Here is a 15413-nt window from a genome sequence, read left to right as displayed (position 1 = left end):
GATATAGACGCAGCGGCAATAAAGGAATTTTCAAGTCCGCATGGTGTGAAGAGAAACATGGAGAGATGGTGGTCCTCCTATACACCTGCTGCCCATGTCTCTCTGTGGTGGAGTTGTGTGAGGTGCTATTGGAGTAGTTTGGGCAAGTAACTACACTTCATTTGTAGATGGCATATACTGCAACCCTGATGCACCGGTGATGGAGGATATGAATGCTTAGGGTGCCAATCAAGCAGGCTGCTTTGCCCTGGATGGTGTCGAACTTCTTGAGTGCTGTTGGCGCTGCACTCATCCAGGCAAGTGGAAAGTATTCCATCATGCTCCAGAGTTTTTCCTTGTAGATGGTGGAAAGAATTTGGAACATCAAAGTAGATTAACGCTCAGACCTTTCAAACTGGACTTCAATTTACAGCCTCTAAGGCAGCATGCTAATCTTAACCAAGGCTGGCTTTATGCCTGAACTCTGTATTATTGTAAGGATTGTGGCTTAAGAATTCTGGAGATCTTTATTTTTATCTTTTTATTCATCATTGGTAATATTTCCTACTTCTAGAACTCATTCTGATTTGGTGACATGCACATTAATAGTTAATATTCCATGTTAACATCTATAGTTGTGGTGGCTTAAACTGTCAATCTTCTGCCTGTCCTTCCTTCTGAAATCATAGAACTTTACAAAGCTTTGCTCTGGTATTCTCTGATCAGGTTTTGTTAGTTTTCATTGAGTTATGGAATCATACAGCACAGAACTGCCCTTCAGCCTGCCCCATCCACCATTCTGCCCACCTGCACTAATCAAATTTGCCCACATTAGGTCCCTGTCCTTCTGTGGCACCTAAACAAAGTGATCGTGTTTGATTCCAACACCTCCTCTGGCAGTGGGTTCTAAATATCCACCTCCTTCTGTGTAAAAAAAATGGAATCCCCTTTAAAATCCTCTATCTCACCTTAAACCGGTGCTCTCTTGTGTTTGAAACCTTTACCATAGGGAAAGAAGGTTCCGATTATCTACCTACCCTTGTCTGTCATAGTCTTATATATCTCCATCAGAATACCCCTCACACACCTACAATTCAGGGAAGACAAGCCCAGCCTTTTTCACCTCTCCCCATAACTAAAGATCCAGTCAACAATCTAGTGAATCTCCCTGCAATCAAATCCTTTGTGTAGTGTGGTTACAGAACTGCACACACTACTCCAAGTGCAGTCTAACCAGATGAGGTTTGCCAACACTTATGACCAATGAAAGTAAGCATGCCTTGTGCTTTCTTTGCCAGAGTGTCTGCCTGCATTGCCAGTTTATGGGAGCAGTAGATCTGAACCCCACAGAGTCTCTGTTCACCATCATTCCTCAGCACACGACTATTTACAGTATTTGTCCCACCAACATCTCACTTCCCAAACTGCATCACCTTGCACTTGTTGAGAATCAGAATCAGATTTATTATCTCTTATAAATGTCGTATTTTGTTGTTCTGTGATAACAGTACAATGCAAGACACAAAAATGACTTTGAGTCACAAACATAAACAAACAAATGAACAAATAGTGCAAAAGGTGCAAAATGAGGAAGTGTTTTTGGTTCAGGGACTGCTCAGAAATCCGGGTAAAAGCTGCTACTAAAATATTGGGTGAGGGTCTTCAGGCTCTTTCTTCTCCTCCCTGATGGTAGTAATGAAAAGAGGGCATGTCATGGATGGTGAGGGTCCTTAATCTTGGATGCCGCCTTCTTGAAGTACTGCCCCTTGAAGATATCCTCGATGGAGGGGAGGATTGTATCAGTGATGGAGCTGGCTGAGTCTACAACTCTCTACAGCCTCTTGCCATCCTGTACATTGGAGCCTCCATACCAGGCTGTGATGCAACCAGTCACAATGCTCTCCAATGTGCATCTGGAGAAATTTGCAAGAATCTTTGGTGACAGCTAAATTTCTTCAAATTCCTGATAAAATAGAACCTTTGGGGTGCTGTCCTCATGATTGCATCAATATGTTGGATGCAGGATCGATCGTTTGAGATAATGACCCCAAGATCTTGTAACTGCTTAGCTTTTCCACTGCTGACCTCTCGATGAAGACCGACGTTTGTTCTCTTGGTTTCCCCTTCCTGAATTCCACAATCTCTTTCTTGGTCTTGTTGAAATGGAGTGCAACGATTGTGTTGAGGCACCATTCAACCAGCTGATCTATCTCTCTCCTGTATGCCTCTTCATTGTCTACTGAGATTCTGCCAACAACAGTGGTGGAATTGGTGAATTTATAGATGGCAGTTGAGCTGTGCCTGGACACGCAGTCAGGAGTGTGGTTGTGCCTGTGTCGATTACCTGTGAGAAGGTGATGTTATTACCAGCTCACACTGACTGTGAAAATCAAGCATCCAATTGCAGAGGGAGGTACAGAGGCCTAGGTTTCAAAACTTATCAATTAGTACTGAAGGGATGATGGTGTTGAATGCCGAGTTGTAATTGAGTAACAGCAGTCCGGCGTATATTTTACTGTGGTTCAAAGCAGAGTGGAGAACCAGTGAGACTGCTTCTGCTGTAGACTTGCTGGTGTGATTGGCGAATTGCAGTAGCCCAACTTCCCTGCTGAGGCAAGAATTGTTCCAGCTATGACCAACTTCTAAATGCATTTCATCACAATAGATGTGCGTGCTACCAAGCAACAGGTGTTGAGGCTGCTCTTCTTGGACACCGGTATGATTGATGCCCTTTTGAAGCAGGTAGGAACCTCAGACTGCAGCAGTCAGAGCTTGAGGGTATCCTTGAACACTCCAGCCTGTTAGTGAGTGCAGGTTTTCAGTTCCCTGCCAAGGACTCTGTTGGGACCTGACGCCTTGTGAGGGTCACCCTCTTGAAGTACTTTCTGACGTTGACCTCTAAGACAGAGATCACAAGATCGCTGGATGCTGTGAGGATTCACACAGGTTACCCTCCCTCTATAAAAACATGCATAAAAGGCATTCAGCTCATCTGGGAGTGAAGCATCTTAAACATTTATGCTGTTAGCTTTTGCTTCATAGGCAGACCCTGCCATTGCAGTTGTGCATCAACTTCCTTTGGAATTATCTTCTCTCTCTCACAACAGCCTTCTGTGGGTTGTACCTGGACTCCTTGTAGGATTCTGGATCACCGGTCTTGAATGCCACAGATCTACCCTGTAGCAGACTGCGATTCTCCTGGTTCATTCAGACCTTCTGGTTTGGGAAGACTCAGTATGCTCTTGAAGGTGCACATTCACCCATGCAGTTCTTGATGAAAGGGGAGACAGCTGTGGCATATTCAATCAGATCTGAAGATGAATCTCCAAATATGGTCTAGTGCACCAATTCAAAGCAGACTGTAAGCTGTCCTCTGCCTCCTTTGAGCATATACCTCCATGGTCCTCACCACTGGTGCTGTGCTCCTCAGCTTCTGCTCGTCTGCCGGGAGTAGAAGTACAGCCAGGTGAATGAACTTGGCCAAAGTGCAAGTGTGAGATTACAAGCTCATGATTGTGGATTAAGAGTGATGGAGTGGGTTGGCTCCCCTGGTTTTGCAGGTGACACATTGGTGGCAGATGGTCAGAGACTTCTTTCTTCAACCTGGCCTGGACGAAGTCCCTGTGATGATCTGGAGGGCATCAGTGTGCACTGTCTCATGACCGTTCATTACAGTGCTCAGCTCCTCGTGTGCCATCCTGACATCTGTCCGAGATGGAATTTCATCTGTCAATGATCCACCTAGAGTTACAACATATCCTGCTGTACCCTTAGACAACCTTCCTTGCTATTCATGATACTTTAAATTTCTATGCAATTTGCAAACTTACTAATCATCTCTCCATCATTTGCACCCATGACAGCAATATATACTACAAACAATAAAGGTCCTAATTACTACAGCACATGACTAGTCACACAGGCTAGTTAGAAAACTATCCCTCATCCATTATCCACTGCCTACTATCACCAAGCCAATTTTAGATCTAGATTGCCAATTTGACTTGAATCCCAACTGCTCTAACCTTCTGGATCAACCCATTGAGCAAAACCTTGTCAATACTTTCTAAAAGTCCATATAGATATTATCTACCATCCAATCAGATTAGTGAGAGAAGATAACCTCCAGATAAAACCAAGTTATTTATTCCCATTCAGTTCCTCCCTTTCCAAATGTACATAACTCCTACTCTTAGAATGTTACTACCACTGACATTATGCTCACCAGCCTATGGTTATCCAGCTTTTGTCTGCTGTCCTTCCTAAATTAAAGAACCGGGGGAATTAAAATTCTGGCAAGGAGGGGACCATTGAAACAGTCATAGACTTTTGAATTTGGAAATTTGGAAAGATGCAAAGATTCCTCTGTTTGCCACCAAATTTAAGCTTGCGTATGTTACTTTGATTATTAAGTTCTTAGCTCTGGAGACTGATAGAAGGTTATTAAATTATGCAAGACGTAAGTAGGATAGTCAGAATCTTTGTCCCAGGGTAGAAAGGCCAAAAGCCAGAGGACATTAGTTTAAGGTGAGAGGAGGAAAGTTGAAAGGAGATGTGCGGGACAGGTTATTTTTACACAGAGAGCTGTACATGCAGTTACACGCTATGAGGGGTGAGGAAAACTGGTATGACAGTGGCTTTTGAGAGGCTTTAGGACAGGCACATGGAAGTGCAAGGAAAGGAGGGATATGGAAAACAGGTTTTGTTTAATTTGTTATGATGTTTGGTGCAGATATTGCAGGCCAAAGGGCCTGTTCCTGTGCTGTACTGTTTTGTGTTCTATTAATTCATGCTGCGAGAGAATAAATAATGATTTATATGTGGCTGCAGGTTGGCGAGATTAAAGCCCATGCTGCTGAATGGAAAGCTAATGTGACAGCAGAATTCAGGGAAACTCGAAGGCGATTAAGTGTGGAGATTCATGACAAACTTCAGAGGGCAGCAACAATCCGGAACATGGAGCGAAGGCGGCTTGGCTTAGACCAGCGAGCTCATTCCCTGGACATGCTCTCCCCTGAGAAACGGTTGGCATTTGCAGGTCTGGAGACAGGCCAGTTCAAAGCATCATCTCAGGAAAGTATAAATGGCAATGCGAACAATCTGCAGCAGAAGGAGACAAAATACGACAAGCACATGCAAGGAGCGTCAGAAGACAATATCATCAATAAATGTGGATCTTCTTCGAGAGGAGTCAAGAGATACAAAAATAAAGAACTTAAAAGAGAAATAGCAGAGGATGTTAGAAAAATATATGAAACGTTTGGGAATTGTGCAGTGGATCAAGAGAAAAAGGATCATGAAGAAGCGAAAGAAGGCAACCCAGATGTTCCAGCTATAACAAGTTACGTTCAGCACCCAGAGGCAGAGGATGATGGGGTAACTAATGAAACCAAAAATCCAGAGAACAGGAACTTACTTGAAAAGAAGATATAAAGTTACACAGCGAACAATGTAATAACTTTGAGGATTTTAAAAATTCTTGACATGTGCCTTATCATTTTCAAAATGTGAGAAAGTTATTTTAAACACATGCATGGTCCATGGAACCTTTATTGTGCCACTGTGATATAAGGGTTTCACTACCAAATATCAAACTTCAGCTGTTTGAGCTATGACTGTGTGCTTTGAGAAGGACTATACAAACATGGGGAAAATGTTAAGAGGACCTATTGCTCATTACCAATGCAGTATATTTTAGGAAGGAAGTGGATGGCTCGATACATTGTTATCAGATGTCCCACTTAATCTCTGTATATGTTTACTACTGAGAGGATTCACCTTTGGAATATTTATTTCCTCTAATTTATTATAACTGTTATACAATTTTTAAACACCGATTTGTGCGAACACCTTGTGCATCTGCTTGGCGTGTGCTGTATGACCCTTTTAAGATGTTACATTTGTGATAACGATAAGACTTCTGTTCGCAGAACAATGTGGCGAAGTTACATTGTTAACAATGTCCTTGTGTGATTGCTAAAGAGTAACATAAGCACTCAACGAAAGTCTGCATGTTCACCTCTTTGTAATTTAATATGCAACTTCTAAGACTAATCTTGATAAATGTTGATTTCTCAGGGCTCTCTTGTCCTGCTATTACAAAGTTTCCTATATTAGGTTTTATACATTATAGGGTGTTGGGAATAATATTACACACAAGTAATGATTCAAAGAAAGCATGTTGGTTATACTGGTCTATGATCATTCTCTTTGTTGTCTGTGATTCTTCTGCAATTACTACAAATAATTAGTATTGGTTCTTGAAAATTAATATCAATAAAATGAAGACAGAGCCTGTCGAAGTTAAGCAGGTATTTTTAATCGATGTTTCACCACTTTTTTTCCCCTTGTTATTAAGGCTACACCCTTGATTCAGTCTTCCTGTTGAAGAGGCTGGTAAAACAGGTTAGACATCCTGAAGTTGCCTAAAGTGCAGATGTTGCAGTTCAAAAAGATCAAAAGGATATTTTTCCAGGGTCAAACATTTCTCCTCTGCAGAATTCTTAATTTATAGGCCTAATTGGGAACAGACAGGCAAAATTCACAGGATACCTGATATATTTATGTCAGAAATTACTCAGACTGAAACTGGCAATCTTGGGTATTTACCAAGTGGTTTTAAGACACAAAAGACAAAGAGCTTGGAAATGCAAGCTCTGAGGACTATTCTAACTTAAACACTTTATACACTTTAGACTCCTAATCACACCAATTTTCACAGACTTGGAGAAAGGGACTTAGTAATGAGGCCTTTGTAATTAGGCCTTCAGTGACTTAGCTGTGCATTAGTTAAGGCTCTGGCAGTAGAATCTGGGAACTTTCCAAACTGGGCCACTGCCTCCGATCTTTTTTTCCCTCTAACCATGCCCCTAGCTGCCAGAAACCATGTACAATCTGTTAAGGCATTTCTAGCCTGCATCAGTGGTGTTTCATATCTGTTGTTGCAAATGTATTTGAGATTCTGTGCTGACTCATCATAGATCCTCACCAGGAGCTGAGCCTCAGAAAGAAATCCTGGCTGATTTCGTGACAGTCCCATCAGGCTAACAGATAAAGCTACATGAGGTCTCTGGTGAAAATTTGGATCCTAAATCGTGGCCATGTTTTTAAGCATAGAACAATCTATGCCCAGCATATTTTGAAACGGCAATGGAATTATGCAAATAAAAATCAATTAAAGGGCAGATACTGAAAATCTGAATAAAACCAGAATATTCTGGAAATACTCGGGGGTCAGGCAGCATCTGAGGAAAGAGAAATAGAGTTATTGTTTCAGAGTGAAGACCATATTGGGTTAATGTAAAATTATTTCCAACTGGTGAATTGAAAATCCAATTTTCATATTTTTCATATTTATTTCTTTCTGTAAAGTTGTAAAATTTTTGAACTAAAGAATGAATAATTTTCAAATGTTTTCTTTCTGTGATTATTGTTTGTCAACGGCAATGACTGTGTTCCATCAGATTCCATCTCAAAGCTAAAGATAGGTAATGTTCTATGGAACCTATTGAGTTTGAATTTTCATATAACTCACATCATGAGCTCTTCAGGAGAGTAACATTAGTTAATGTTGTGCCATTACATGACAATATTTCAACTATGGAGTGCAATGCGATTCTGCTAAGCTAAAAATAAACACCAGGGAAATAACCCCTCAGAACAGGAATTTCCAAGTGCAATTTGTCCAATTACATTTGAAGTTTTTAATTCTTTACCAAAATAGGAGTTTGATACAGTAGATATACAGTATGTTTCTGGAAAGGTGTAGGTGATTGATCACTCAAAGAAAATAAAGCTACTTTGGATCTATGTGATTACGTATGGAAGCATTATTGATGACAGATCATCAGTCTTTGCTGCCCATGAAGCTGACAGCTGATTTGCAAGTTTTGTGCACATGTAGATGATCAAATATTTATTTTTCTCTGATTATTCCTTGATCCTCCCTCATGTACACTTTAAGCTAATCTTATGCCTACGGTTCTCTGCTCACTCACTGCACAATCTCGTCCAACAGCATGACTCCCTGAGATACCTCGATAAATTTGTTTAATATTGCCACACAAAACATGAACAGTACCATATCGTACAGGCCCTTCTAGTCACTACATGGTGCTGACCTTTTAACCAACTCTAACCCTAACCTCTCACATTGCCCTCCAATATTCTTCCATCTGTTTGCCTATTTAAGTGTCTCTTAAATGTCCCTAATGTGCTTCTTTCTTCTCCGACTCTGCTTTCATGTACTTACACTCTCTGTGTTTAAAGCTCAATGCCCATTAGACATTGGGTTAATTCTACATCCTGAATAACTATATCTGGGAATTGTTCTTTCATTTCATGCCTTGTGGTGCATTGGGCAGCACTTTTGCCATTTCTGTAGCATTTGACTGTTTTTTTTTTAACAAGGCCCAGCTGCTTGCTTGATGCTTAACCCAACATGGATGGAAAGTGTGCAAAGAACCAGCCGGGTTGGAAATGGGCACCATTTGCATCGAAGTCCGGTGCTGATGTCACACCACTGGCCAGCTGTAATTAAGAATGGCTAGGAAGATTTTTCAGGAAGGTTGAATCTAGTGAGCCTTATGTTACAGAACTAAAGGAAACTGAGGAGGTGATAAAGAGGAGCTCCAGGGAGTCAGTCACCCCTAACTCACTGGAGGCAGATAGCTGGGTGACTGTCAGGAGAGTAAAAGGGAATGGCCAACCAGTGCAGAGCACCCCTGTGGCTGTTTCCCTCAATAATAAGAATACTGCTTTGGATACTGTTGATGGAGACGACCTACCAGGTGGTAGCTGTGATGACCAGGTCTCTGGCACTGTGACTCAGAAGGGGAGGGGTAGAACAGGATTGCAGTAATGGTAGGTGATTCCATAGTTAAAGGAGTAGACAAGAAATTCTGTGTATGTGAAAAAGACGTCATGATGGTAAGTTGCCTCCCAGGTGCCAGGGTCAGGGGCATCTTGGATTGGGCCCACAGCACTCTAAAGAATCAGGTCAAGTCAAGTCACTTTTTATTGTCATTTCGACCATAACTGCTGGTTATGAGACAATGTTTTTTCAGGACCATGATGTTACATGACACAGTACAAAAACTGGACTGAACTACGTAAAAAACAATACAGAAAAAAAAAACTACACTACAGATCTACTCAGGACTGCATAAAGTGCACAAAACAGTGCAGGCATTACAATAAATAATAGACAGGACAATAGGGCAGTAAGGAGTCAGTCCAGGCTCTGGGTATTGAGGAGTCTGATAGCTTGGAGGAAGAAACTATTACATAGTCTGGTCGTGAGAGCCCGAACGCTTTGGTGCCTTTTCCCAGACGGCAGGAGGGAGAAGAGTTGGTATGAGGGGTTCGTGGGGTCCTTCATAATGCTGTTTCCCTTGCGGATGCAGCATGTAGTGTAACTGTCTGTAATGGCGGGAAGAGAGACCCCGATGATCTTCTCAGCTGACCTCACTATCCGCAGCAGGGTCTTGTGATCCGAGATGGTGCAATTTCCGAACCAGGCAGTGACACAGCTGCTCAGGATGCTCTCAATACAACCTCTGTAGAATGTGATGAGGAAGGGGGGTGGGAGATGGACTTTCCTTAGCGTTCACAGAAAGTAGAGATGCTGCTGGGCTTTCTTTGCTTTGGAGCTGGTGTTGAGGGATCAGGTGAGATTCTCCATCAGGTGAACACCAAGAAATTTGGTGCTCTTAACTACCTCTACCAAGGAGCCGTTGATATTCAGTGGAGAGTGGTCACTCCATGCCCTCCTGAGGTCAACACCCATCTCTTTTGTTGTGTTCACATTCAGAGACAGGTTGTTGGCTCTGCACCAGTGAGTGTGAGCAGCCAGTGTCTTGGTACATATTGGCGCCGATGACATTGGTATGAAAAGGGAGAAGGCTCTGAAGACACAATTTAGGGAGTTAGGCAGAAAGCTGAAAAGCAGTACGTCCAGGGTAGTAATCACCGGATTGCTGCCCGTGTCACTGACCAGTGAGGGTAAGAATAGGATAATTTGGCAGATGACTGCCTGGCTGAGGAACTGGTGCAGGGGACAGTGTTCCAGATTTCAATAGGTTCAACTTAATGAATACAAAATACATGCTGAAATACTTTTTCTTTGCAAACATTTCATATCACTGGGATTTCTTCTGGGGAAGCCATGACCTGTACAGAAGGGATGAGTATATCTGAACCAAGGGGTACAATTATCCTTGCAGGCAGGTTTGCTGTTCTGTTGGGAAAGGTTTTAAACTAAATTGGCAGGGGAATCAGAACCAGAGTGATAGGGCTGAGGATGAGGCTGTATGCAACCAGATGCAGTGTGGAATGAGACTGTCAGGAAAGACAGGCAGATGATAGGACAAAATTTCAGTCAGTGGGATGAGTTGCAGTGTAACATGGGGACAAAATCAAAAAGGGTGACGAACACAGGACTGAAGGTGTTATATTTGAATGCACATAGTATACAGAATAAGGTAGATGATCTTGTAGTGTAGTTGGGGATTAGCAGGTATGATGTTTTGACTATCACTGAGTCACGGCTGAGAGATCATCATAATTGGCAGCTTAACATCCAAGAATTGTATTGAAAGGACAGAAAAGTAGGCAGCGAGGGTGGGATGGTTCTATTGGTAGAAAATGAAACCAAATTTTAGGAAAGAAGTGACATATGATTGGAACATATAGAATCCTTGTGTGTAGAGTTAAGAAACTGTAAGAGTAAAAAGACCCTGATGAGAATTATATAAAGGTCTCCAAACAGTAGCCAGGATGTCGTCTACAATTTACAACCAGAGATAGAAAACTCATGTCAAAAGGGCAATGGGGGTTTCAAATGCAGGCAGATTGGAAAAATCTAGTTGGGGAATCAGAGAATTTATAGAATGCCTATGAAGTGGCTTTTTCGAGCAGTTTGTGGTTGGGTCCACTGGGGATCAACTCTTGGGTGTTGTGTAATGAGCCGGATTTAATTAGGGAACATGGTAAAGTTAGCTTTGGGAGGCAGTGATCATAATATGATAGATTTCACCCTGCAATTAGAGAGGGAGAAGCTGAAGTCAGAAGTAGCAGTATTAGAGTAGAGTAAAGGAAATTATAGAGGTATGAGAGAGGAACTGGCCAAAGTTGATTGGAAGGAGACACTATCAGGATGATGCTAGGATAGCAATGGCTGGAGTTTCTGGGAGCAACTCAGAAGGTCTAGGATATATACATCCTAAAGGTGAAAAAGTTTTCTAAAGGCAGGAAGACACAACTATGTGTGACAAGAAAAGTCAAAGACAACATAAAAGCAAAGAGAGGGCATATAATAGAGCAAACATTAGTGGGAAGTTAGAGAATTGGGAAGCTTTTAAAAACCAACAGAAGGCAACTAAAGAAACCATAAGGATGGAAGAGATGACATGTATGTAAGCCGACCAACTATATCAAATAGGACACCAAAGGTTTTTTTTTCATATATATAAAGAGTAAAACCGAGGCAAGAGTAGATTTCAGACCTCTGGAAAATGATGCTGGAGAAGTAGTAATGGGGACAAGGAAATGGTGGATGAACTGAATAAGTATTCTGTATCCTTATTCACTATGGAAGACAGTAGCAGTATGCTGCAGATTCGAGAGTGTTGGGGCAGAAGTGAGTGTAATTGCTGTTTCTAGGGAGAAGGTGCTCGTGAAGCTGAAAAATCTGAAGGCAGCAAGTCACCTGGACTAGATGGACTACAACCCAGGGTTGTCAAGGTAGAGGTAGCTAGGGAGACTGTGGAGGCATTTGTAATGATCTTTCAAGAATCAGTAGATTGTGGCATGGTTCAAACTGGAAAATTGCAAATGTCATTCCACTCTTCAAGAAGGGAGAGAAACAGAAGAAAGGAAATTATAGGCCAATTGTCCTGCTTTCCATGGTTGGGAAGATGTTGGAGTCAATCATTAAGGATGAGATCTCAGGGTACCTGGAGGCACTTCATAAATAGGCCAATGTCTGCATGATTTTCTTAAGGGAAATCTTGCCTGATAAATCTGTTGGGAGTTCATTACAGAAATATCAAGCAGGACAGACAAAAGAGAAATGATAGATATTGTGTGCATGGATTTTCAGAAGACCTTTGACAAGATGTCACACATGAGGCTGCTTAGCAAGGTAAGAGCCCTTGATATTACAGAAGGATATTAGCATGAGTAGAGGATTGGATGACTAGCAGGAGGCAAAGAATGGGAATACTGTAAAGGGAGCCTTTTCTTGTTGGCTGATGGTGACTAGTGGTGTTCCATAGGGGTCTGTGTTGGGATTGATTCTTTTTATATTATAAACAAACGGTTTGGATAACAGAATTGATGGCTTTGTTGTCAAGTTAGCAAAGATTACAAAGACAGGTGGTTGGACAGGTCTTGTTGAGGAAGCCGGAAGTCTGCAGAAGGACTTAGGAAAGTGGGCAAAGAAGTGGCAGATGGAATACGGTGGCTGGAAGTGTATGGTCATTCACTTTGGTAGAAAGAACAAAAGTTGAGTTGCAAAGGGAGTTGGGAGTCCCTGTGCAGGATTCCCTAAAGGTTAACTTGCAAGTTGAGTCTGTGTTGAGGAAGGCAAATGCAATGTTAGCATTCATTTCAAGATGAATAGAATATAAAAGCAAGGATGTAATGCTAATGCTTTATAAGGCACTGGTGACATCCCACAAGGAGTATTTAGAGCAGTTTTGGGCCCCTTATCTAAGAAAGGAAGTGTTGACATTGGAGAGGTTCAAAGGAGGTTCATGAGAATGATTCCGGGAATGAAAGGGTTATCGTATGAGGAACATGTGATGGCCCTGACCCTGCACATACTACAATTCCGAAGAATGAAGGGGGATCTCATTGAAACCTATCAAGTATTGAAAGGCCTGGATAGAGTGGCTGTGGAGAGGATGTTTCCTTTAATGGGGGAGTCTTGGATTAGAGGTCACAGCATCAGAATAGAGGGATGTCCATTTAGACTGGAGATGAGGAGGAATTTCTTTAGCCAAAGGATTTTGAATCTGTGGAATTTGTTACCACAGGTGGGTTGTGGAGGCCAGGTCATTGGGCATATGTAAGTCTGCAGTTGATAGGTTATTGATTAGTCAGAGTGTGAAATCCTGTTCCACTAACTTGATTGGGATTTTTATGGTGATAATAAAGGAAATTGTTGCCTGTATGGACTTTATTAAGGCATTTGACAAAGTCCAGCAGGGTAAGCTGGCCCAGAAGGTTGAAGCACATGGAGCAAGGTGAGATGGATCTAAAGTGTTAGCAGGCAGAGGTCAGTGATGGAAGGGCATGTTTCTCTGATTGGAAATCTGTGGTGTACTGCAAGAATCAGAACTGGGATCTTTGTTGTTTGTGGTATGCATTGGCAACTCAGATATGAATGTTGGAGGCATGTTAAGTAAACTTGCAGATTGGGGTGATTAGATGTGACTTGATAGACATGTAAAAGATGATAAGAGGCATAGATTGGGTGGATAGCCGGAGACTTTTTCCAGTGCTGAAGTATCTATAAGATGGTCATCATTTTAAGGTGATTCAAGGAAAGTATGTGGTGGGGAGTCAGAAATAAGTGTTTTTGACACAGTAAGTGATGGGAGAATGGAATGCACTGGCAGGGCTGGTGGTAGAGGTACTATACATTAGGGAAATTTAAGAGACTCTTGGATAGGCAAACTGATGAAAAAACATGGATGGCTATGTGGGAGGGAAGGGTTAAATTGATCTCAGACTAGGTTAAAAGGTCAGAACAACATCATGGGCCCAAGGCCCTGTATTGTGCTGTACAGTTCTATGTTCTAAGTTATTTAACACAAAGATTAGTGGTATTGTTGATGGCGAGGAATGTTGTTTAAGGCTACTGCAGGGTACAGATCAGATAGGAAGTAGGGCAGTGCATTGGCAGGTGGGAAACTTAGACCAACAAGTGTGAGGTGATGAATTTTGAAATGGGGAGACATAAAACTGTAGCATGTCAAGGAATGTTAATGAATAAAGAGATCTACGGTTCCAAGTTCATTATTCCCTGAAAATGAACAGAGGTCAACGAGGTGAGAAAACAGATCAATAGCACATGCTTAACATTATAGCTCAGGGCATGGAAAATGAAAGTTGGGATGTTACGTTGCAACTTTACAAAGTAATGGTTACACTACACTTGATGTGTTGTGTACAGTTCTGGTTGCCACTCCATAGGAAGCATGTGATCGCATTGTTGTGAATACAAAATCTTGCTTCTTATTGTTTACTTGTGCTGCACTTTACCTGTACCTGTCACACTTGATTCTACTTTCTGTTACTTTGTCCTACCTCAATGCACTGGGAAATGATTTGATCTGTACAAACAGAATGAAAGACAAGGTTTTTCACCCATTGTTGGAACATGTGACAGTAATAAACTGACTCCAGTTCCAACTTCATTACCAGGATATTGCTGGATTGGACTGGGGGAACATATGGGGAGGATTGGAAAGGTTGTGCTTATTTTCCCTGCAGCAAAGGTAGCTCAGAGGGAACTTGAGAAAAATATATGGCTCCATGACAGCATGTCTTCATGACAATTCCCATGGAGTTTGTGGCCTCCTAGGTAGGATGACATCGATGATGTTTTGTTGTAACATATAATTTTCCATTAACTTCTGACTCATAAGGAATTTTCCCAGAGGTACCTGTTCGTTTTGGTGCTGGTGTGCTGTGGTAAACACTAAGGTGCCACTGTGGAGCAATTGGACGTGAGAATGTGCTGAAGACCAGCACCGGGAATAGAAACGAATAAAGCCTGTGCTCAAAATCATTCTTGTCTTGTCCGTACTGCACCAACCACTGTCACTGGGCTATAAACGTGCAGGAGCAGTGTGTGATTAAGTGCCTTGCTCAAGGACTCACACGCTGCCTCAGCTGAGGCTTGAACTAACGACCTTCAGATCGCCAGCCCAAAGCCTTAACCACCTGGCCATGCGCCATTCAGCAGATATCAGGGCGGTTAAGGTTTATTGATTCTCAGGTCAAACAGGCATCAGTCCGGGAACACTTTCTGTTGTGGTTGGGGCTTGTTTGGGTGGCGTTTGTAGGACGAGGCTTTTGTGTTCTTCACTGCAACTGACGCTGGGAGCCACGCTGTGTCCATGAGCCAGGTCCTCTGCTGTAACTGTGAAAATTACAATCAAATGCTATAAAATGGTGAAAAGTGGGACAACAAAAGATCACATCATATCTGTTATCTAGCTGTTCCTGCAAGCTGACCACTTTTGGCAGTAGTGCTGCCCTCAGCATGTGTGCTATTGCATTGAGCGGTAAGTTTTAAGGGCAATCCGGCAGGCTATTTGAAAAAAGAGCAAAGAATCTAATGTTTGCTTTAAGCTGTTCACAATGTTATCCTTCTTCTCAGAAATCTAATGTTTCCCACACTTTTGTTAGGGAAGAGCACACAG

The 15413-nt window shown here is 42.1% G+C and overlaps 1 protein-coding gene across 1 annotated transcript in view; it reads left to right on the top strand.

The window, feature by feature from the left end:
• Nucleotides 1-7203, top strand: part of LOC132405640 (potassium channel subfamily K member 10-like) — a 48654-nt gene extending 41451 nt beyond the window's left edge. The window contains exon 7 of the mRNA XM_059990620.1: nucleotides 4810-7203. Coding sequence (XP_059846603.1) covers nucleotides 4810-5412 — 603 coding nt within the window. The 3' untranslated portion in view covers nucleotides 5413-7203. The remainder of the gene's footprint in view (nucleotides 1-4809) is intronic.
• Nucleotides 7204-15413: the final 8210 nt, after the last annotated feature.

Source organism: Hypanus sabinus, chromosome 2, assembly GCF_030144855.1.
Source record: "Hypanus sabinus isolate sHypSab1 chromosome 2, sHypSab1.hap1, whole genome shotgun sequence".
Lineage (NCBI taxonomy): Eukaryota > Metazoa > Chordata > Chondrichthyes > Myliobatiformes > Dasyatidae > Hypanus > Hypanus sabinus.
This window is presented reverse-complemented; position numbering and strand designations above follow the sequence as displayed.